The sequence below is a fragment of the Hibiscus syriacus genome, unplaced genomic scaffold (genome assembly GCF_006381635.1).
Source record: "Hibiscus syriacus cultivar Baekdansim isolate YM2019G1 unplaced genomic scaffold, ASM638163v2 tig00004013_pilon, whole genome shotgun sequence".
In the NCBI taxonomy this organism is placed as follows: Eukaryota; Viridiplantae; Streptophyta; class Magnoliopsida; order Malvales; family Malvaceae; genus Hibiscus; species Hibiscus syriacus.
In genome coordinates, this window is record NW_024061992.1 from 905,347 (window position 1) to 929,470 (window position 24,124).

At 31.9% G+C, this 24,124-nt stretch overlaps 1 protein-coding gene across 1 annotated transcript; it reads left to right on the top strand.

Annotated features, from left to right (window-relative positions):
- Positions 1 to 20,306: 20,306 nt before the first annotated feature.
- Positions 20,307 to 23,588, top strand: LOC120186431 (protein DETOXIFICATION 43-like). The gene is made up of 9 exons (XM_039190362.1): positions 20,307 to 20,450; positions 20,543 to 20,664; positions 21,022 to 21,446; positions 21,548 to 21,683; positions 21,783 to 21,879; positions 22,120 to 22,220; positions 22,782 to 23,134; positions 23,206 to 23,423; positions 23,534 to 23,588. The coding sequence occupies exons 1-9, from the start codon at positions 20,365 to 20,367 to the stop codon at positions 23,586 to 23,588; spliced, it is 1,593 nt and encodes a 530-aa protein (XP_039046293.1). The 5' UTR covers positions 20,307 to 20,364.
- The last annotated feature ends 536 nt before the right edge of the window (positions 23,589 to 24,124 follow it).

Sequence of the window (24,124 nt, forward strand, 5' to 3'; positions counted from 1 at the left end):
TATGCTCATTTAATTTCAGTCCAAAGTATTATTATATTTAATTGTTGTTGTTTCTGCATGTTACATTTTGGTCTTGAGAGTGTTTGGGTTTATTATATTTTTAGTCATTTATATTAATCATAGTTTTATTTTAGTTTCAGTATTTAAAGTAGCGTATTAGTTGTGTTATTTATATAGATTGTTATTACTTTTGTAGTTAAGGAAGTAAATTTCTATTTATTATTATTTAGTCCTTGTTTAGCAAGTATGATCAGTTTTTGAAATTTGTATATTGAAATCTTGTGCTTCTGTTTTTTTAGTCATATTTGTATTATTATACGCATATATATATAATTTGTTAATATTAGTTAAATTATATTTATTTAATTTTTTATTATTAGTTACTTTATAGGATATTTTTACATACTTATTAATATTTAAATAATTACATTTGTTAATTAGTTTTTATATGTTAATCTTATGTGCACAACTCTACCTATTGCATAGTCGGATTAAGGGTAATACCCTTTTAATTTAAAATTGTTTGAATGACTTTTTTTAACTCACTAGAAAGTTGTTTTTGACAATTTTTAAATACAGGTGTATCCTATCAGTGAAAACTAAAATTTTGATTAATCACTTTAAAATTTGGGAATGAAAGAAAAAGAAATGTTCGACTATTTAAATTTGTTGAGAAAAGGTCGTTAGAACTCACCTAAAGATCTGGTCTCGATATTTTTAAATAATCGAATATTTTTTATCTTTCTAATGGCTTGGAAATTTTAATTTAATTTATTTTGGTTCTTTTGAATATTATAATTCATTTTAAAATTCACATTTTGTTGTTTTGTTGGGATCATAAATTAAATTAAAATCGAATTTGTAATTTCATTGCAAATATATTAATTAATCGACTAGGTACCGATTTAGGGCGTTGTGGGGGTGCTAATCCTTCCACACGCGTAATCAACTCCCGAACTCAATTTTTCGGTACGCATACCTCAATTTGTTGTTTTAATTAAAATTAATTTTTATTTAAAATGGAAAACATTTCTGGGTGTCCAATCACATCCTAATCAAAGATTGGTGGCGACTCCTCGATCCACACGTTTTGTTTTAAAAAGGAATTTTCAAATTTTCGAAACGAGCGGTTTTGCTAAAATCGCATTGTTTTTAATTAAAAATCAATCATAAACAGAATAATTAAAAATGGTGTGGTTTTCGAAATCTCACTTCTTTAAGAAAAAAAATTGTTTCGACATAATTATTATAGTAGAAACTGTTCTAAGATACAAGATTAAAGGCCTAATTGTGCATTTGACAGAAAGGTGTCATTTATGACAGTTAGATGATCGATTAAACATTGTTGAGTAAAAGATGAAAGGCCAAACACTGTTGAGTAAAAGAATAATGGACTAGCTGTGCATTTGACAGAAAATTGTCAAATATGCAAGTTAGGTGAAAAGTTAAATATCTTTGGGTAAAGGAATAAAGGAATTATCATGTACTGTGATTTGAATGGTATATAAATTATATGAAGGGATGATATATATATATATATATATATATATATATATATATATGTACCAAAATGCATAACTAGTATGAAAGGATGTTATAAAAGAAAACGTAAATAGAACATAATGGGCATGAAAGGATACCCGAAGGAAAATACAAAAAAATGTACTAACAATTTTTAAGGTTCCGCCATAATGATTATAAAAGATACATGATCAACTTGGAGCAATATATGTATAGTACATTCATATTTAATTTATATAGGGAAAATAAAGAATAAAGGGGAAAAATATACAGAAGGATAAGTAAGATGGATATATTAGGAAAAATTTCTATGAGGGTATGAAAGAATTATGGTTTAATTGAGAATGGCTTAAATGGTCCTTATGAATAATGAAATTAAATTCTTCATTCAGTATTCATAAGATACTGTCGTATAATAGTAATATCCTTATAGTATTATGTCTCACTAAGTAAATACTTAACGTGTGTTTATTTCAGGCGTAGGTAAAGGCAAACATTAGTTGCTAAGGAGTATAACAGTAGCAGCACTTTTCATCAATTAAAGGTTTACTCATCCGTAACATTATGACAATCTTATTCATTTTGAGAACTTAGTTGGCATGTAATTAAAATATAGTAAATATTTTGTAATGTTCTTAAGTGATAGTTTTAGTATGTTGCTTCTATAAATATCATATTTGTAGTTGATCAAATTGAAACAAAATTTTTTATGGGTTTTCAAATGACAAAAGTTTTATAAAGTGATGTGACCTCTGTATGTCGTGTACGAAAAGATATACATGACATGGGTGTTACACAAGCCATAGTCGATAGAGTATACATATGCATATGTGGTTGGAGATACGGATTCGAGAAAGTTTCCATCTAGATATGTGACTAATTTTTCAAGAGGAGCTAATTCTTGGCAATCAAAGATCTAAAAATGTATGACATTATCAAAAACAGAAGAAGAGTACATCATAGCAACTGAAGCATGCAAAGAAATGTTATAGCTAAAAACAATCCTGCAAGAATTGGGTCACAAGAAAGATAAGTATGTCCTCAAATGTGACAATCAAAGCGCCATTCATTTAGTTAAAAATCCAACCTATGACCATCAAACAAAACACATTGATATTCCTTATTATTGGAAATGAAATGTGTTGGAAGAAAAATAGCTTGACTACATAAAGTTCACACGAATTACAATTGGTTTGCTATGATGTCAAAAGTGATTTCGACCAAGAAGTTCAAAGATTGTTATCATGGATCAAGTTTTCAAGTTCCTTCCAATTAAGTCAGGAAGGGGGAGATTTGTTGGGTGTATCTCTCCTTAAGTGGTCTTAGGGAGATGTACCACATGACTTGGGGAGATAAATCAACGACATTCATGTAAGTCGGCATTTCAAATGTTTATCATTTATGGTGGATTCATCTAGAAGCTACGAATGAGCCTTTTTATTTACCTCATTGCTCTACTATAAATGTAAGGTTTTGCTAATGCTAGCATATAGCAAGCAAGCAAGTAAAAACAAGAGAGTAAATTGTGGAAAACATATTCACAAGAGAGAGTTCCTCTAAGAAAGAGAGAAAATTAGAGTGTGCCGCCTTTGAATGAGTATTTTATGTAAACCATCTTATTTGGATGAGACATTTTGTATCCCTTCTCATATAATAGTAGAAAGTAAGTTTGGACTGGACTAACGTCCCGCGGTTTTTCTCAATTTAGGTTTTTCGCGTAAGCAAAATATTGTGTGTTTTTTTTTTTGTCTTTTATATTTTTGCACATTTTAATCACAAAAAGAGAGAAAGAAATATTCTCATACATACCCATCTTTTCTTAATACATGTCAACAAGTGGCCCTCCATAAAAAAATCAAATGGAGTCAACCACAAAACGTCGGTGAAACCTCCCTATTTCCCACTATCTAAACTATCGTAAAATATCACCCACCTGTTGTCCAACGATCATCTTTTAGTCAAATACCATATTGTTTTCATGAAATGGAAGAAAATGGGTTATTTAAAATACATTGGTTATATAAAATTATCTAAAGTGAGATGGAGCGAGTAACACTTGTAGACCGACAGTCGTTTGGTCATGAGAGGCATCTCCACTCCAAGCACTACGGCTGCACTAACTAGATTTAATAAAATCTACATTTCTTTCCTTGGTGTGCGTTTAATTCCTCAAAAAGAAGCTTTGAATATTTGGTTTGTTAAACATGCAGCAGCTATCAGGCATTAATGCATGATAATATGACGACATTTGGTAAGTTTTGTTTATTTTGATATTTAATTGTCAATGTTATATATGTTGTCATATTAGGATTGCCTTTTGTTTGTTGATCAAAAGCACTTATAGCAATTATAGTGTACATATAAAATACTTATTTAATCCAAACCGGTTGAAGCAAAAAGAAGAAAGAAAAGGTGTGTTAGTGGAGGTGCACGCCAGCTTCATATCGTGAGCTGGAATGCATGGAATATAATATATGGTATCCACACCAAATTGCAACCCTATCCTTCTTGTTTAATCTATTTAGGCGTGCCCATATCGTGTCTTCCACACGAAAGTTTTTTCCACGTCTAATTATTAGTTTTTAAAAGTTTAATTCATCAAGTGATTTAACTTTTGAAAGAAATGTTAGGATCGGTTTACTAGGATTTTTTTTAAAAAAAATACTTTTAGAAGTGTGGTAGAATATATTGTTTTTAAAAATGTTGGATAGAAAATAACTTTTAAAAGTGATGTTTAAAAGTGCAGTTTAAAATTTAACTATTTGAAATTATTGTTAAAAAGTGAATTTGAAAAAATAAAATGTCCGTTATAAATAATATGTTGTAAATTTAAAATATAGAATTTAAATTATATTTACCCTTATTAATGCTCTGATATATAAAATATATCAACTTAAACTATAATAAAAATATAAATATTTTAAAATAACTTATTAATGATATTTTTATAAATGAAATGTTTTATTAAAAAAATATATTTTCAATACTTAACACGTGGATATAAATTATTAAAAAAATAATTGTTTTGACAAAAAGAATATTAAAAAATACATTAATGCTTGCAAATTAGAATGAATTTTAATGCGTAAACCATGAATTTTATTTACTTTTTAGTAATTAAAATAAATTATTAAGTAATAAATTATTTTTTAAGAATGTTAATATTAAATTATTAAAATAAAATTTAAATACATAATTGAGTGGAACTCATGCATTAGTAAGGGTAAAATTATAATTAGCTTTTAAACACAAAGTTGAAAATGAAAAAGCTACAAATCTTAGTTTTTACAATTGGTTTGAAACCGTCGTTTCCATCACAATTTTCTTTTTACTTTTTACCCGTTTGGCATTGACTTTGCGGTCAAAACAAACTTTTTAGCTAAAAATGCGTTTAGAAAATCTCACCAAATGTGGCCTCAATCTTTTTAAAGGTCTTGAGTTCAAACAGCTGTGTATGTTAGTGTGTATCAATATGTACGCTTAATAATTAAAAACATTCTAAACAAATTACCTTATAATCACTCTAGTATTTGATTTAATAATTTAATAGATCCATGTATCATAACTGTAAATAATAAATTAGTCTTTTTACTATGAAAACGATTGAAAGTAATAAGTAAAATTTTAAAGGGTGAACCGATTAATAACACATCACTAATAAAAAAATTCAATAATTTTTTTAATGATATAGTATTATTTGATTCTCTAATAAAATTATAATTATATATTATTAATATATTACATACACATTCTACTTTTTTAACAATGACAACTGAATTTCATTAATAATGAGAGGGATCAAAATTATAAAGCATCAAAATATAGAGGGAAATTAGAGAAAATAATATCAAAATACTCATACAAAAATAAAATATTAAATCTAAAGATACGAAGAAAAATAAAACATTTTATTCAGAATGACGACCAATATTAAAACCCAATAATCATCATAAAAACTCATTGTCTCTGTCGAATGAGACATTTTACGAAGTGATAAAAGGAGTTGTGAGTAAACCAAACAATTTGGCAGGCTGCTTCGCTACTCAATTTTGATTACATCGGAAAACAACCTGTTGACAGTAGTTTTCGTCCGATTATTTTATTATTATTATTATTAATTAAATTTTATCTTTTTTTTTTCTTCTCAGGCTAAAATTAAAACCTAAAATGGGTCCAATTTACAAGTCATTCGGCCAAAACCCGAAGCCTAATCAAAGCCTAAACTCAGGCCCAATACACAACCCCTACCCAATTAGGGTTTGTAAAACCCTAATCTAACCTAGCCACCAACCGTCACCGCCATCAAAGGGAGTCTTTTGTCACTTCCCTCTTCCCCAATCAGATCTGCCGCCACATATATCCAATCCCAGGCCACCTCTTTATTACACCAACCCCTGGCCACCGAGGCTTCCACCAACCAAGTGTCATGCAGTGTCAGAAATTGTCAATCAACACAAGCAATCCAAACACCAAATCAGCACGCAAAGCCTTAATCATTTTTATAATCATTTGAAAAAAAGGAAACACCATCAGGACTGAAATTAAATAAATAAAAAGTAAATGGTAGAAATTTAAATATGCATAAAATTAAATAACAAAAATAAAAGAGCAATAAAAAATAAAATGGTAGTATTAATTTTTAATATTTTACCCAAACTGTAAATAATGCGAGTTGTACCCCAGGGCGGGTCGTCGCAAGGTCATTTGATATTTAGAATATAAAATAAACAAATAAATAATTAGTGGTTAGTAATTAGCGGTTAATGGTTAGCTGTTAGAAGTTTGAGGTTACTGGTTAGCATTTATAAATTAACGGTTAGTGTTAGAAATGTTATAAGAGTCTGAACCATAATAATGCGGATCATACCCTGGATCGGGTTACCACAAGGTCGTATAATAATTCGAACAAATTAATAAAAAAGTTAGAGTTAGAAATTAGTAAAGTCTGGATCGTAATAATGCGAGTTATACCCCAGATCGGGTCATCACAAGATCAAATCAAACATTTAGTTTAATAAATAAATAATAAACAATGGTTAAAATACAATAAAATAAAATCAGCCAACTAATTTAAAATAAACAAAAAAACATATGTGCAACTAATATGCAAAAATGCGGGATAAGTTGGAGGACTGGAGTGTAGTTTTCCCTAAAACAGGAGGCCAAGGCGTGATTTACCCTTTTTTCTTTAAAACACAAAACATTCCCCACATTTCTCGTAATCGGACGAAAACGTTACCAAGCTTCCAAAACTCCTCACTATCGGACACACACCGATCCTCACACGCCGACCACCAGGCCAGTGACCACCCTACTCCAACCAGAGACCCCGAAACGACCAAATAAGCCTAACTAAGGCTTAAACGGCCGAAACGCCCCTTATTTTACTGTCCCGAGAAGCAACCAAAACTTCAAGACTCAACGTCGACTACCGCATCTAGGTGGCCACTCGACCCAACCACCGCTGCCGAACCACCCCAAAAGTTTCCTAAACAACCTAAAGCCCCATTTTATGGCAAGCTCCAAAGAACCGAGACCCAAAAAACTAACCGACCCCCAACGCAATAGGACACTACCGGTCACCCACAACTGGCATTGCTTGACCATGAGCCGGTCTCCCTTTCACACGGCCACCATTCAAAGGTGGCCACCTCTATGTCATGAACGGCATATAAAGTAAGAAAGGAAAGAAATAAAATGAGAGAAAAAAGTCAAAAAACAGCTCTTTCATCCCAAATTTTTGGGGAGAAAGGGGGTCTATTACAAAGGTGGTTGCGGGTTATTATAACCCAAACTACTACAATACTTTTTATTATTATTATTATTATTATTATTATTATATATTTTTATATATATTTATAATAATAATAAAATAATAAAAAAAAAAAAGGGGAATAAAAAATGGTGATTACAAGCCTCTAGAGCTCGCCATATACGGTGAAGTTAACGGTCTCCAACAAGACCCTACATTTTACCTCTGACTCAATTGGAGTGACAAAGCGGACGTCACTCTTCTCTACTCATGAGGACCTCTGGTCCTCTCTGCTTCCTCTCTGCCACTGAATAGATTAGGTCTATTGATACATCAGTCCTTATACTTAGAGTGTTTGACTCACCTAACAACCACTTCGTCACACTCTACACCCTCTCAACGACCTTATCATGCCGTGTCAACTCTAAAAATACCCTAGGTAGGTTTACCGCCAACTGAGCATGAATATCAATATAAAGTCCCTCGAGGAACCTCTTACACCTCAAGGACTCAGTCGCAACCAACTCTGGAGCATAACGACTCAACCAAATGAAATCTCTCTCACACTTATACACTAAGTGATCTCCATGAACTAGTTAAGATAACAATATCCTCAAACCATCTATGCGTGCCTCATCGATATACTTAACTCTAAACTTGTTCAAGAATTGATCCCACAAAGGCACATTTGGCTGTAGGGTCATCTCTACAGTCTCACATCATTTGATAGCATCACCTTTGAGCAAAGCAGTGACATATTATAACTTACCCTCTAGTGTTAAGTGAAGCTGCCTCAAAGTCCTCATGGCCTCTCTAAACTACTGATCGGCCAAAATCGGATCGTTATCACTTGAACCATAGAATTAAATGTCTTGTAACTTCTTAATCTCTCTATTGGGGACTCTATTGGTGCTAAAGTACTCTGGGTAGTCAGCTGAACAGTCTGCACTCTAGGAATAGCATCCATTATTTCCCTGAGTGTGGAAGTCAAACCTCTGAAGAAGGTCGCCTCTCCAACTATCACACCTAACGAGATTTCATGATCCTCTGCCCTAGGTAAGAACTCATCGTTGATGCTATCGTGATGAGAGACACTTCTCTCCATCCTACCCTCGAGACCACACTCAAAACTATCAACCATCGTAAAAGTCTACAAAATATATTAAGAAAAGGGAACACCATCAGGATTCCAGACTTATACAAGTACTTTAAGTACCTAGCGGAATGTATTCATTGACAACTTACTAAATTTGACCATTGGGTTCTAATACCAAGTTAACTTGATGCTTTGATACCACTAAATGTAACACCCTAAACTCAACTGGGCCAAAAGTTCCAGATTTAGTTGTCGAAACAACCCTTGATTCTAAAAAACTATTCATTTTCTTTATAAAACACAATATGGTACCAAGAATAATAATAAATAATTATTATAAAAATATTTTACAAACCAGAGCTCTATGAAACATATTTTAAAACAGAATCATAAAACCTCAGAATGTTTTAAACCAAATACATGAGTAAGGTTATATGAATACATATAACCACTAAGGATATAATACAATACTCTGAAGGAGATGTTGGAGGTTCTGGTGTGACGCTACTCCACGAACGACTCAAGTTAACAACCTTCTAATGAAAAACATCTGAACGTTGAGCTTACAAAGCCCAACAGTATAATCGCTAATCTAGACCAGCATTTTGAGTCTCATAAACATAAACATGCTGAAGACATGGTACTAAACTGTATGTACATGCATGATCTTAATCAAATGCTACCTACTTAGAGCTCAATTTTTCTATCACTAAAGTTTGAGACTCACACTTTAATACCCCAAATTTTGGATAGTGACCAAAATGTAAATTTTGAAAGTTAAATGGCCAAAGTATAAAATTTGGAAAAGTTCAAGGACTAAAATGGCATTTTTAAAAAGTTGCAATCTGGACTTGTAAATAAATAGTTTACCTCAAGAATGATGCTTCAGTCGGAATCAGATTTTTCATATGAATTTTGTATTAAAACATATAAAGTAAAAAAGTTTGAGAAAAAAATCGGTAAATCGGATCGAATAGAAATTTCAGAAAAAATTGAAGAATGATAAACTAGAATTAAAATATTATTTCCATATTTTAAAATGTGGGAAAACAATATAAACCATTGGATTTGAGGATTTAATTCTATGTTAAATTTAGATCGTTGGATTAAAGTGACAAGATTGTAATTTTTGGAAAGTTGCATGAGCAAAATGGTAAAGTGTGAATTAGTTTGTTCATCTTTGACTTTTGGAATATGATAAGGTTGAGGTGTCTTGGTTTGATGGTAAATATGAAGTTTCATTAACGAAATTAATCTAAAATTTCATTTCATCTTATTCGACTTTCTTCTCCAAGCCGTGAACCCCTCCAAAGGTGAGAAAAAATTTGTTTTCAATTTTTGAGCAATTTCCTTTGGATTTTGGGTTATCCGTGAAATAGAAAATTGTTCTACACGAGAAACGTTGTCTTTTGGTACCATTTATGCTTCCTAATCTTGATTGATTTCAAATATCCCAAATTCTAGGGTTTATGTTCAAATTAGGATTTATGGAATTGATGATGAATATTGATGTTCTTGAGGTTGTAGATTCATTTTCAAGCTTGATTGATGATTAAAACATGTTTAATCCTCCTAGAAATGCTTCCACAAGATTCGACTAAACTATAAAGTTGGGGAACTTTGTGCTTTGATGAAATTTGATTAGGGATTTGATTATATAGATTATATAAGGTTGGATAGAGGTTGATTTCATGTTTAAATCGAATAAAAATGAGCAAAATCATGAAAACCCTAGTTTTGGAACTTTGAAGTATTCGACCATGGCTTAAATGGATGAGAAAAATTGTGGAAAAATAATGTAAAGGCTGGAAATGATGTAGGAAGTATTCTACAAGACTTAGAAAATTTGGGAACTATTTTGTAATTTTTGAAAAGTTAGGGGTCCAAATTAGCAAGTTGGAAAAGTTGTTGATTATTGTGTAATTGTTTAATAGTATGTACTATGCTGGAAATTTGTTGTTTTGGATTTTAAATGAGTGTTAGGATGTGAAATTGGATCATTATGAAAGTTTGTAAAGTTTAGTGAATTATATGCAATATTTGAATAGTTTGGGGTGTTCATATGTAATTATGCCTTTGTAAATGTACTTGAATGGTAATTATTTCAATGATGGAATTTTGGTATTTAAAATTTAAGTGATAAAATGGTGAAGGACCATTTTGTATAATTTGGAAAGTTGGTTCCAATATTAAAAGAATTAATAAGTGTTGAAGTATTTTGGCAGTGAATAAGTTTCAAGTATAATTTTGGATTTTTTTTTGGAAATGTATTTATGTTAGTAAAATACTAACATATGTATCGATATCAATTTGTGATTTTGTACAGATCGTGATTGATTTTGTGATCGAAATAAATCGAGTCAAAAAAGGATTAAGTGTGGAGCATAGTGAGGCAAATATTTTGAAATATAGAAAGTGTCAAGGTGAGTGCAATGCATGCATGATATAATACATAGATGCTATACATCATCAGGAAGACTTGCGATGAGTCTACCTTGTTTGTATCAGCATGATATTGTCATTTATCATAAAATGACATGACCTTGATATGTCAAAGTGTGAAATTATAAAGCATTGATCACTAATAACTATGATATTTTGCTATGAATATTATTTCGGGTATGAACTGCCCCAATGTTAGTTATATGGATATATGATGACATGGATGAAATAAATTATACTATATGTCCAAGTAAATAGTTGAAGGACAGGGTGTAGTTCGCATGCCATAGAGTATTGCAGCTGCAAATTTATATTAGCACTAGTGTGTAAGGACACTAGGTGCAGGTGGTTGGCACAACCTTATGTGTCATATCCGGATTAGCACTAGAGCATAAGCTTAGTGCATGTTTAGCACTACGTTGTATACATTTGACTCGAATACCCAAGGTCTTAGTAGGTTTACATTTGGACTATGGTTATTAGTATAAATGATTATAATGATATTATTATCATGTGATTATGGTAAAATATTGGTCATGCTAGTAAGGTGATCTTATTGCATTGTAAAAAGACATTTAATTTCATGCAGGAGTTGTATTGCACTGTTTATTATTTTAATTGCCTCACTAAGTATATACTTAGTGTGTGATAATTTTCACGCATAGGTAAAGATCAGGAGTAGAAGTAACGAGTATTGAGCAACACCAAGCATCGAGGAGTATATTAAAATATCAGTAAGACATCCTTCGATGTGATTTTGACTTACTTAGTGGCATGTACTTATGAATGTCCTAGTTGCTCTGTTGAACTATTTTGGAACTGGTTCGTAATGGCTAAACTAAACTGTTTTACTCTGTTTCACTATGGATAGTATGAATAAGTGTTATTATTATAAAGGGATGTATTTTATATTAATATATGTTTTAAATATTATGTGAATTTTATGTGTTTTAATATTTTATAATAATAACTACATTTTTGGAGTAATTAATTTTAATCACTTTTTATTTGGAAAATGTTTTAAGTAATTGGTATGACATCTATAACCTATGTTGGAATAAGTATATGGGTCGTAGGTGTTACATACGCTTCCTTTAATCCTCTGCTAAGGGCCTTGCCATGAGTACACCTTTATTAGGTCTCTACCATCACTGACTATAACCATTTTTCTATATCTAAATATGACACTAACATTCATGTGCATTATCTCAATGCAACATTGACTCTTCTGTGCATTATTTGAATGCAAAATTTTTGGTATCTGATATCACATAGCATCAGTGAAATTCCCACTAAGCTGCTAAATGATCTCCTAGTCTCACATAGCATCAGTAAAATTCCCGCTCAACTGAAGCATTGGCTCGGTCTTACACAATCGTCAAGCCAAGCTCTATGGGTATCTTTTGTACTAGACTTATACAACTATTCATGCATAACTAAGGGCCCTAAGGCAGCATAACACTGACAATGCCCCACTAAGACAACTAAGGTAGCCTGACTACACTCTAGCATTGCTAAACACACTAAAGTGAGGTCACCCTCTCACTAGATGATATCTTGCTCGTTCTCTTACCTAGAATGTTATGAAAGAGTTTATTAGTATATTACTTCTATTAGTTTATTAAGTGAGACTATTCTAGTTATTAGTTACTTAGTCATTCTCTATCTCTAGAGAAGTCTCTATGCGTTTCGTGATTTTATGATGATTACTGTGTTTACTGTTCACTGTCTGGAATACTAGTTAGCTGATACCTGACTCAGGTTCATTATAGGGTAGCGGCACTCTAATAACTCTTATTGTACTTCTCCTTAATACCTTTTGAATTGAAGGAATGACTTATATGTTCACACTTCATGAAGTTATCAAAGCACATGATTCCCGCTGTTACTAAATTTGACTTACTTATTGTATTCTTGTCAGTACATCCTCTGTATGATCCTCTTTCTTATCTATTTGATACATGTTCGACTGAAGATACTTTGATAATTACGCTTAATATGGTTACATTAGTTGTAACCCACTCTATGAGTGTTTTTAGGTATCTTTGATCATTTATGTCCCCCACGGACTAAGTTCAATCATTATGGATCATCCTTAGCTCTTACAAGCTTTAAAGAGGTCAAATCTAACCATCCAAAGTGGGTAGTATCGATACTCTACTTGCATTATCTATAATCAAGGGTCAAGTATCGATACCCGTTAAGTAATGATACCAAAAATGGCTTTTGTTTACTGAAAATTAACCCAATATCGATAATTGGTTCTCTGAGTATCAATATTGAAGGGACATTATCGATACTCTCCCTAGCAGTATCAATACTCCTAGCTAAATTTTCCTAAAATTCATCCTAGTTCATCCAGTAACGATATTGTTCATCCAGTATCGATACTTGAACCTTGAAATATCTTATTTAAGTTAGAGAAACACCAAAAATCCATCCCAAAGGTCTTAGTTTGGTTCCTAATCATATGCTAAAGCTTTAGAAAATTATTTATGGTCTTAAAGTGGCATAAAACACATGTTTTACATCTAAAACATCATTTAATCATGAAACAAATCATAAACCCTAAAATGCTCAAATACACAAATCTTAACAATTCTTCACTCTTATGAAAGCCTTAATACTCATAAGTATTCGAAATACACTACCTTGGTTAAAGTATCCCGAAATGAAGCTCCTTGCTTAACAACACTCACTTCCATTAAGATTTTGTTGACTTTCCACCTTTTTCTCTAGCCAACAAAGATGCAAGGATTTCTTAGCACACAAAGGGTTGTAGGAAGTGTTTAAGATAGATTAAAAGCCTAAAGGAGTAGAGAAAGATGTTCTTACCAACCACATGGAGTCGTGGAGGCTTGGAGAAGGAAATAAGAAGATAAAGGAAGAAGATAAGGAGAGAAGGGTTTCTTGTCCATAAAATCCATACCCCAAACTTGTATTAAACCCTAAAATCAGTTTTAAATTTTAGTAATGGTCTAATTAAACTTTTGGTACTTCCATTTTGCCTTTTATGCAAAGATCCCTTTTATGACTTTTTAGGCTCAATTCACAATCAATTAAGCCCACACTCAACCCAATATCTTTAATTACGAACTCTACGAGGTCCACATACCTCTCGGATAAACCTGAAACTGCTAGTCGAGAATTGCGGGTGTTACACTCTTGGTTTTGGGCTCTATTATAATATGATGTGTAATCAATAATGGAGAACTAAAACATTTAAGAATAAACCTTTCCTATTTTTGAGTCCTTCTATGAATTAAATTACGGTTTATGTTTGTTTAAATCAAGTAATTCTCTTGGCTGAAGTCTTTTTATTACCATAACCAGTGTATCAAAGATTTCTTGGCAGTTCATTGCCACGGAAATCAATAACAATCAATTAAACTAGATATTGGCTAGAATGAAACCTTAATGCTATTTTAATATAGCTTTTATTTGCTTGTCTTATCTAAAAAAATATACAATATTTATTCTTGAATGTATTCCTGGATTAGTTATCTTGTTCATCTGTAACTATGAAATATGAAGTTACGCTAAATGCACCTTGATATCATTTAGGTTTTAATGCATTCCTAATACTGTTGCTTTATGCTTATTATGTGGTTGAAATGTATGTGATTATCACGAGGTAAATTCTCACATAATTTTGCATTACCAGTAGATTATGTTGGAAAATCAAGAAACAGCAAATAGTTCTTGGTATTATGAATATAGGAATAATTACAATTAGAAAGAAACTTAATTCAGTTGTTTGTTGAGTTTAGGTGTTAAGATATCAATAGATAAATCTTTCATATAAAAAAGTTTTATTTTCGGTCAATTTAAATGTGTAGATTACAAAGGAATTTTGATAAGTACGCTACTCCTATCGATGATGATATATTTATAAACTAATTCTTCTCTGCTTTTATTGTCTTTCATTATCAACTACATGAAGTATTGTAAAGTATAAGTATCTCACTGAGCTTGTAAAGATTAGTTTTTCGATGTTTTTGTTCGTAGGTTAGTAGATCAAGGTTCATAATAAGGAGTATCAATGCTAAAGGAATTTTGCATCATTCAGTGTATAACATTCGACTTAATTTAAAAGATATGTATGAGTATAAAATTCGACTTAATTTAGAGGATATGTATATTTATAGGATCCTTATTTGTATTTTAGGTTATAACTCTATTATTTTTTTGATTTACATTGCTACAAAGCTTTGATTTTGTATAAATATTTTACAACATTTATCTGTTTGATTATGTTGGTATGAAATTTCAAGTATGTGATTATTGATGGGAGCATGAAAAAGTTATTTAAATTTGGTGGTTACTTCGATAGCCTAATATGGCAATTTAGACCAATCATATTTAACAAGTCAGATTTAGGGTGTTACACATCTAATTTTTTAGAGAGACACAATTATAACATGATTTCACACTTCAAAACAATGTCCAAGCGTCGATATTGCCTAGACAAAAGATAGTAGTCTATAAGAGACAACTAAAAAAATGATGTGGTTAAACTAAAGCTGGATGGCGTACTGCAATAGAAATAACAAATAGGTGGCTAGAAGGTTATTTATAGGGACTGGCATGGGCTCGTCTTTGGTAAAATTGTTAGGCTAACATACATGTATAAGCTGCCAGCATCGAAGTTGTTTGAATCATGAACCTTTATTGAGGCCTTGAAGTACGGTTAGTCACTAGGCTGGCAGCGCATTCTTGTGGAGGGGATGTGATTGGTATTGTGTGCATGCTATAATGATCAAGAATAGTGCTTTCCTTGTTGGGCTTACATTTAAGAGAGACTTTTGATTTAATTAAATTGTTTAATTTTGTTCAATATTCTTATGTACATTAAGATGTGGAATATGGTAGCACATCATTTAGCACTTAGCACAATAGGCTTGTAATAGAATAGACCTATTTCAGTTTGATTGTGAATATCCATGTTTTCTCTAATATCATGTATTAAATGATGTTATTGGCTAATCAATGAAAGTCGCGATTTAAAAAAAAATTAGATGCTCTTTCAAGACAATTCATCTAATCAAGAACAAGTCTTGACGATCCTTGGACCAAACACTCCCCAATTTGATTGCATCAACATAAATGATATCAAACTCATCCTTCAAAATCAAGTCTCAATGACCCTTAAAGTCAAACTCACTGTGTGATGCTCTAATCTGATTTATCTCAAACCTAGAGGATTTGAGTATTACACAAAATCACTGAAGTGACTTACAATTTTTTTAAATCATTTACTCAAAATTTGATGAACATAATCAACATAAACCAATAAAAATAATAATAATTAATTTTACAAAAATAATGAGCTTCAATAGTACAAAATTGAATACAAATAACAAGTTTAACAAAATATACTTATAAATAAAATATACGTAAGGTTAATGACTAATACATGTCCTCTAGAAATATCAAATATGTACTCTAATATCTCGAATGGTTAGAATCTCTACCCTAGTCATATGATCCTCATTCTATACCGATAACTTACAAATGTAAACATTTCGAATGTTTAACTAAAGAGATTAGTTCTACACAAACAACTCTGCTATACTACTTACATTCATCATATACACATGCCAACAAGTATATCCAAGAAGCAATCATCGATGCATCACAAATCACAACATGTATACATCATCATGATGTAGTCCAAGATCACCATAGTATCATGGGACTCATACCCCTCTAGCATGCGACATAGATTCTTTGGGTGAGACTCGGTTAAACATGCATCAAGAACGTACATCCAATTCATCAACATTACCAAGTACCTTAGGTGATACCTAGGTCAAACAAACATTTTTAACGTACACCTTAATAGCCTACTTCTTTAGAGTGTATAAATTATTCTAGGTCACATAAGTATTAGAGTAACATCCAACTAGCATTTCACGCAAAGGATCACACAATTAACTCAAGTGTTCTCATCTTTTTTTTCCTAAGTGTCAAGCAAAAACATAAGTCTTATGAAATTTTATATCATATTGTTCTTATACTTATCACATATATTTAGTCGAGTTCTTACTTTTAAGCTTATTATTAATCAATTACAACATTTCTATACTCCTCATTTGAGTCTCTTATCAATGCAAGGTTCACTAGATTCCTGAGTGGTTAAAAGAATAATTGTTACCCCTTAAGGTTCTGAGTTTGAGCATGGTGTTTATAGGGTGTATGAGTTTTAATATTAAATAGTTGAGAGTCTTTCAAACATATATTACCTTATAATCATCCTAGATTAATAAAAAAAATTCCTTAACAAATTTTTTTTGGTTTCACTCCTACTTTCACTAAAAAAAAAATTATTTAATCAAAATTAATTCGTTTACTCTCGTATTAGTAATTTAAATGGGAAAATTAGGTCAGGGTGAAATTAATGGAGATTGCAGATGAAGTAGCTAGTGAATTGCCATTTAACTATTTAAGCATGAGGGTTCCTACGTATCCCGCACTCTGCTAAAAAAGATGAATGCTACCAACTAAAGGCACTTAAAGTTGTCGGACGTGTATTTTGTTTTTATTAAACCGGTTTACCAACTTTGAAAGATCCGGCTATACAATTAATGACGTCCAATTTCCTTTCCATTTTTAGTACGAAATCCTCCTTCATAATGCTCGTGTCGCATTGCTATTGGCGAAGCTGCATGAATTAGTTAATATTGATATTTATTATAATTACGATCCTTGTTCGAATAACTCTGAAACTGGTAAGTGTTAGATAATGCCGATAAACAAAAGAAAGAAAATATATTTTTAAATAAGATTTTCTATATTGAAATAATATGAGAAAGCTAACATATCAAGTGGTATCAATGGTGAAAGAAAATATTATTCTTATTAGATGTCATGAATTCAAACAGTTGTGTCTATAGAATTTGTATACATTGTCAATTGGTTAAGAAAATTTTGAACACATAATGCTTTGTAATCATCTTAGATATGTACGAAATCTAGAAGGTTGTGTTAATTTTAAAAATAATGTCTACTTTCGAGATTATATTAATTTATGTGAGATTATTTCAAAGATAATAACTACATGCATGGTACAATAATTATATCATTGTTCGAATATGTATGAAGCTTGTAAGTTGTCAGTGTCATCAAAAGTGGGCAATAGATGCATGATATCTCTCGCACACTCGTACATACATACAAATACACACATAAGTGAATGATAATTGGTGTGTTGAGGGGGCATATGAGCCTTTTGAAATGTATATAAAGGGAAAAGCGACGTGTAAGCTTTGCAATTGCTAAAAGCAACTTTGCATTGGCATTGGCATTGGCATTGGCATTGAACCATACCAGGTTTGCTACTTCCTTCTGAAATTGCCATATATTGCTCTTTTGCTTAGAGTATGTTAGAAATCTTTTTTAGTAACACGAAGTAAAGAAGTTATTTTATTATAAATATTTTTTCTTTTTACAAATATTTTCTATAGTATTCTCCTAAAAGGTAAAAACGAGAGGGAAAAGGGAAAACTCTCAAGTAACGTGAATTGTAATTTAGTTTCCTACTATAGCTCTAAGCAGGTGAGACCTGGTGAAACTTCTTCTTTAGAGAAATATATATTATCAAAATAAAATTCAAAATATCGACTTATTTTTTCTGTTTAATATTTATTTTGTATACTTGTTTTTTAATTCAACATAAACATGTGGTTCTCTATTAGTGAATTAAATGTAAACCTTTAATAAAAACAAAATAATGAAGTATAAATTAATTAGCAAAACTTTTTGGAAATTGATTAGGAAGCCTGCCTTTGTTCTCTTATAGGTTTCTGGGTACATTATACGTTTAGTGCCCTAATTATCTTTTGTTTTGTTTTGGTCACCCAACTATTTTTTGTTTCAAAATAATATTTAACGTTATGTTTTGATTTCATTTGGAACACACAGTGTTAAAAGATTAATGATGATGTTGATTTATCACCATAAGGTAATGTCACGTCATCATTAAAAAAATTAAAAATGTCACATCAGTTATTTTGTTAATTTTTTAACGCGCGGGTAACCAAAATGGAATAAAAAATGTAACGTTATGCATGATTTTAATAAAGTCATAAAATTAGCCCCCTAACGTTTATCAAAATGATCATTTTGGCCCCTATTGTTTTTTGAAGCATTTTGGGCCCCCAATATTTTATTTGGGACAAAAAGGCCCCTCTATGAATGGAACATGTTAGTTAAGACACAATTATCGCTCCAAAATAGAGTTATTTTACCTTAAAATGAAACATGAGGGCTAAAATGCTCCAGAATAAATAAGAATAAGAGTCAAAGTGACTATTTTGTTAAATGTTAAGGGCTTTTTTTCCTTAAAATGAAACATTATGGGAGAAAATGCTCCAAAATAAATAGGGGTCAAAATGATCATTTCAATAAATATTAGGGGCTAATTTTGACATTATACCTTTTAAAAATAATAATTAAGTGACCGAAACGAAACGAAAATGATAATTAAGGTACTAAATGTATAGTTTATCCTAGGTTTTTTCCTAGCTTGGAAACTGATAAAGAAAGAACCTATGATAGTATATATTTTTTCCCTACCTAATTATGTACACATTAAAATTGCATTATCTAGACAAGAGATACACAGAACAGGTTTATTCACGACTAATCCGACTTTTGTTTCTTCCAACGTGATTTGGCATCTGCGTCATATATACATACACATACATAAAACATAGCCACACACATGTCTGCTTAGGACGTCGCCTTCTTTCATTCTTTTAGTCGGTGATATCTGTTTTCTAGTACGTAGGGGTTCAAAGTTTCTTAGCCTTTTTAAAAAAAATGTTTATTTAATAGGATTGTAGAAAATAATTTCCTGGAAGACTGTATCGAATGAATATTTTAGATGGGTTTTTAGTGTTATCTGAGGAAGAAAAGGAAAAAAGAATCTTCCATGAAGGAAAACAACAGGAACAGATCTGCTAAACGTGATTTGTCTGATATTTTAATATTAAATCGGAGAGAATGCGAATTTGGTCGTACGTACATTGCAAGCTCTAGTTTATAATATTACATGCGACATGAAACAACGGAGGGAGGTATCACTCATGCATTCAATATATATATATATATATATATATATATATATATATATAGTAGGTAAAAAGATTTAACTCCGTAACGAAGATTAAGAAGTTGATATATGTCTTATTTATTTATTAGAAAACTGGACTAATTATTTCCAAATAATTATATATATTATAGTAGTGGGATACATGTTTCTTGGGAAGAGAAGAGATGTATCAGCGCCCAACCATGGTAGATTTACTACCTTGTATACTACTGCTATTTAAATTATAAGGGTGCATTGTATTGAATGCAGATCTGTTATCACCATAAGTTGTGATATTTTTAATTCGTAAGTGTACTTATATTTTGAGTTTCCCCCTTATACTCCGCAGAATACGATCGAGGCTTAGCCTATAAGAAGTACAAGTTTGAGGGTGAAAGTCTTGTACTAACATCTTAAACTTGTGGTTTGATTAGCATTTTTGCACACACTGGTCGTATCATGGCTGAGAATGGTATTATGCACCCACCTGAGAGCAAGTGGAGCCCGTGGGGTGTTCCTATTTTTTTTCTTTTTAAAGATGCAAGGTACGTCTCTCAATTGGATATACAGTTTTTGCTTCAAATAATGGTGGTTTAAATTTCAATAGCTGATTTTTGGTTCACGGATTTTGTTTTAGTCTTGTTTTCAAATTGGATTCGCTTGGACTGGAGATACTAAGGATAGCATTGCCTGCTGCCTTGGCCTTAGCTGCTGATCCCATTGCTTCTCTCATTGACACTGCCTTCATTGGCCGCATAGGTCACCTGTCATATCCTATATATATGCTCTTTCTATTCATTATTGGGTGCATGACTACATGCAAAGAGGGATCGAGGGGGCGAGTGATGGTAGTCACTCTTTGAAAATTTAAAATTATCTTATATTTTAAATTTTTTCTATATATTTTTTATTAAAAATCTATTTTCTCCCTGTAAAATTCTATAAATTTGTGCCTTCCTAAAATTTTAAAAAATTGCTCATAACATAAAATCATGCATCCTTCCTTGACTATATTTATGATATGATGATAACCAAGTATATATGTCTGCACATGCTTTATTGATACTTTTATATTGCTTAAATATATGGTTTTTTTGAAGCAAATTTTGTGTGTAGGACCGGTGGAACTAGCTGCTGTAGGAGTTTCCATCGCCATATTCAATCAGGCATCAAGGATTACCATTTTCCCTCTGGTTAGCATAACAACCTCTTTTGTAGCTGAAGAAGACACACTTGCAAAGATTAACCCTGAAGCTGCAAAATTTGAGAATTTGGAAAATAATGGAGCAAAACACAAAGAATCGGAAACAGATGATGTAGAGGCTGCTAACATGGAAAACGTTGATACCAAAGAGCCTGAGGATGCTAAAACTCTCTCTCTCATTGATACCAAAACTGAAACTGCCCAAGTGAAAAAGGGGAAAAGGCATATCCCTTCAGTGTCAACCGCCTTGATTCTTGGTTCCATGCTTGGTCTCCTTCAAGCTATATGCCTTGTATTTGGTGCAAAACCTCTCCTGGGTGTCATGGGTGTCAAGCATGTAAGTGGCACTGCAAGGTGGCAGCAGCATCTCTAATACTGTTAGCTTTCAATCTATTCACTTTATTCTCTAAATTTCATTTTTTTTAATGATTTACCTAGGGTTCCCCAATGCTAAGCCCAGCACTAAAGTACTTGACTTTGAGGTCATTAGGAGCTCCTGCAGTTCTTCTCTCTTTAGCCATGCAAGGTGTTTTCCGAGGATTTAAGGACACAAAAACACCTTTATATGCAACTGGTATGGACACTGAAGAGGTTTAACGTTAATTTTCCTTTTTCTAATGCTAATTATAAGTTTATAACTACATTTAACCCCTGTTGGTTTTTGCTAAAACAGTTGCAGGAGACCTAACAAATATCGTATTGGACCCCATATTTATCTTTGTCTTAAAGCTTGGTGTCAGTGGTGCAGCCATAGCACATATCCTTTCTCAGTAAGTTAATTCTGTCTTGAACTCTCATTTGAGATAATCTTATACTCGTTGCATTAAATTGTGACCACAATGCAGTATAACAGTCATGTGATAACATTTTTCAAGATTACCGCTACACTATAAACTATATTCGTAACGTAAATATATAGTTAATTTTAAAAAGTAAATTATGTCATAACTCCTGGATCCGCAATTTAATATTATGCTTATACCAGCTCTAATGTTAATTGACGGGTGCAGGTATTTGATTTCACTCATCCTCTTGTGGCGATTGATGAAACAAGTCAGTCTCTTACCCCCAAACATGAAAGACCTGCAATTCGGACGATTTCTTAAAAATGGTAAGGAACTTGAAGAGATTGGCCATTGTCTAAACTTCAACTGCGTTCTCCCTTAACATAATGATAAACTTAACCCCTAATATTTCTACGAATGATTATTTTGTCTTTCAGTTTTTAATATTTTATTTTTTGTCAAAATAATCTCTATTAGATTAAAACCGTTAGTTGACTAACGGTCAACATGTTTTTGACGCAATATTTTTATATGTATCTAATTGATGACATAGTAGGTGTCATATCATCAAAGTGATGGTATGATAAGTATCACGTCATCAAAATGATGAAAATATGGACAACGTCACTTAAAATGATGGTGTGACTCGTGCCATGTCACTAATGTGATGACGTGACACATACAACATCATCAATTAAATGCATGAAAATTAGTAACATATGTTAATTGTTAGTCAACTAATAATTTTTATTTGATATGAACTATTTTGACAATTGAAGCTAAAATGTTAAAAAAAATGAAATAAAATAATTATTTATACAAGCGTTGGGAGTTAATATTTTTGTTATGCTTTCTGCCTTATGGTCTAACAATATTTATGACTACAGGGATTCTTTTATTAGCAAGAGTAATAGCAGTGACATTCTGTGTGACACTGGCAGCCTCAATGGCTGCTCGGCTTGGTCCAACGCCCATGGCGGCATTTCAAATCTGCCTACAGGTCTGGATGACATCGTCTCTTCTTGCCGATGGTTTAGCTGTTGCCGGACAGGCAATTCTGGCGTGTGCATTTGCGGAGAAGGACTACAAGAAGGTGACAGCCACGGCATGTCGAGTAATGCAGATGAGTTTTGTGCTTGGTGTGGGGCTTGCTGTTGTGGTTGGACTGGGTTTATACTTTGGGTCGGGTATCTTTTCCAAAGATGCTACTGTTCTTCATATCATCGCAATAGGAGTACCGGTAATTAATTCTTCACAAAAAAAGTTGTTATTTTTGTTTTCAAGTAGCTGAAGCGGATGTGCGTTGATCAGTTTGTGGCAGCAACACAACCAATAAACTCCATAGCATTTGTGTTGGACGGAGTGAACTATGGAGCATCAGACTTTGCATTCACAGCATACTCCATGATATTAGTAGCAGGAGCAAGCATTGCATCGCTATTCATTCTCTCTAAAACCAACGGTTTCGTAGGGATATGGGCTGCATTAACCATTTACATGGCTCTTCGCAGCTTGGCCAGTGTTTGGAGGTAAAAACCCTCCATTTTCACTCACATTACATAATTATGTTATGTCCCATTAATGTATCAAATATTAAACTAAATAGGACTGAATCAGAAAGTGGTGTTATTACATGCAGGATAGGGACTGGAACTGGGCCATGGCGCTTCCTAAGAGGCACATCTATCGCATAGGACTCCTCCAAGGAAAACAATCTTTAAAAAAGTTTTACGTTTTATACAAATATATAGATACACATATGTATACGTATAGATATTGATCTTACGCCTGCTTTGTTTATTACCACTTGCTTTCCTTTGTAATGGTTTAGGGTAATCTATAGCTTTGTTTGTCGATTGTCATGTTTTTGTGTAGTTGATGTATGCAAAAATAAAATTTGTATTAGCAGCCGGCATATATATATATGTGCCGCATAGCTTTCTTTGTTTGTTTCCACGATTTTTTTTTTTTTTTTTTGCTTATTCAGTATTTAATTATTTCATACTTCTCGGTATGTGGCAATGGTCATTCACTTTCACTAATAATCTCACCTATTTAGAAAACTTTAACGACTTAAGTTTCGAAAAAATAAACCTTTTGGAAGAATTTATATCAACCAACATTTAAAATTATTATATAAAAGGTTAAGAATCTCTTATAAAATTAAAATCTTAAAATCATTTAATTAATAAAAATTAATACTATATAAAAATATTCAGATTATTGTTAA

What these genes read in the sequence shown, in the direction of transcription:
- LOC120186431 (XM_039190362.1), top strand. Translation starts at nt 20,365, where the DNA reads ATGGCTGAGAATGGTATTATGCACCCACCTGAGAGCAAGTGGAGCCCG. An exon ending in TTTCTTTTTAAAGATGCAAG is followed by an intron (nt 20,451 to 20,542) that starts GTACGTCTCTCA and finishes ATTTTGTTTTAG; the next exon opens with TCTTGTTTTCAAATTGGATT. An exon ending in TGCCTTCATTGGCCGCATAG is followed by an intron (nt 20,665 to 21,021) that starts GTCACCTGTCAT and finishes TTTTGTGTGTAG; the next exon opens with GACCGGTGGAACTAGCTGCT.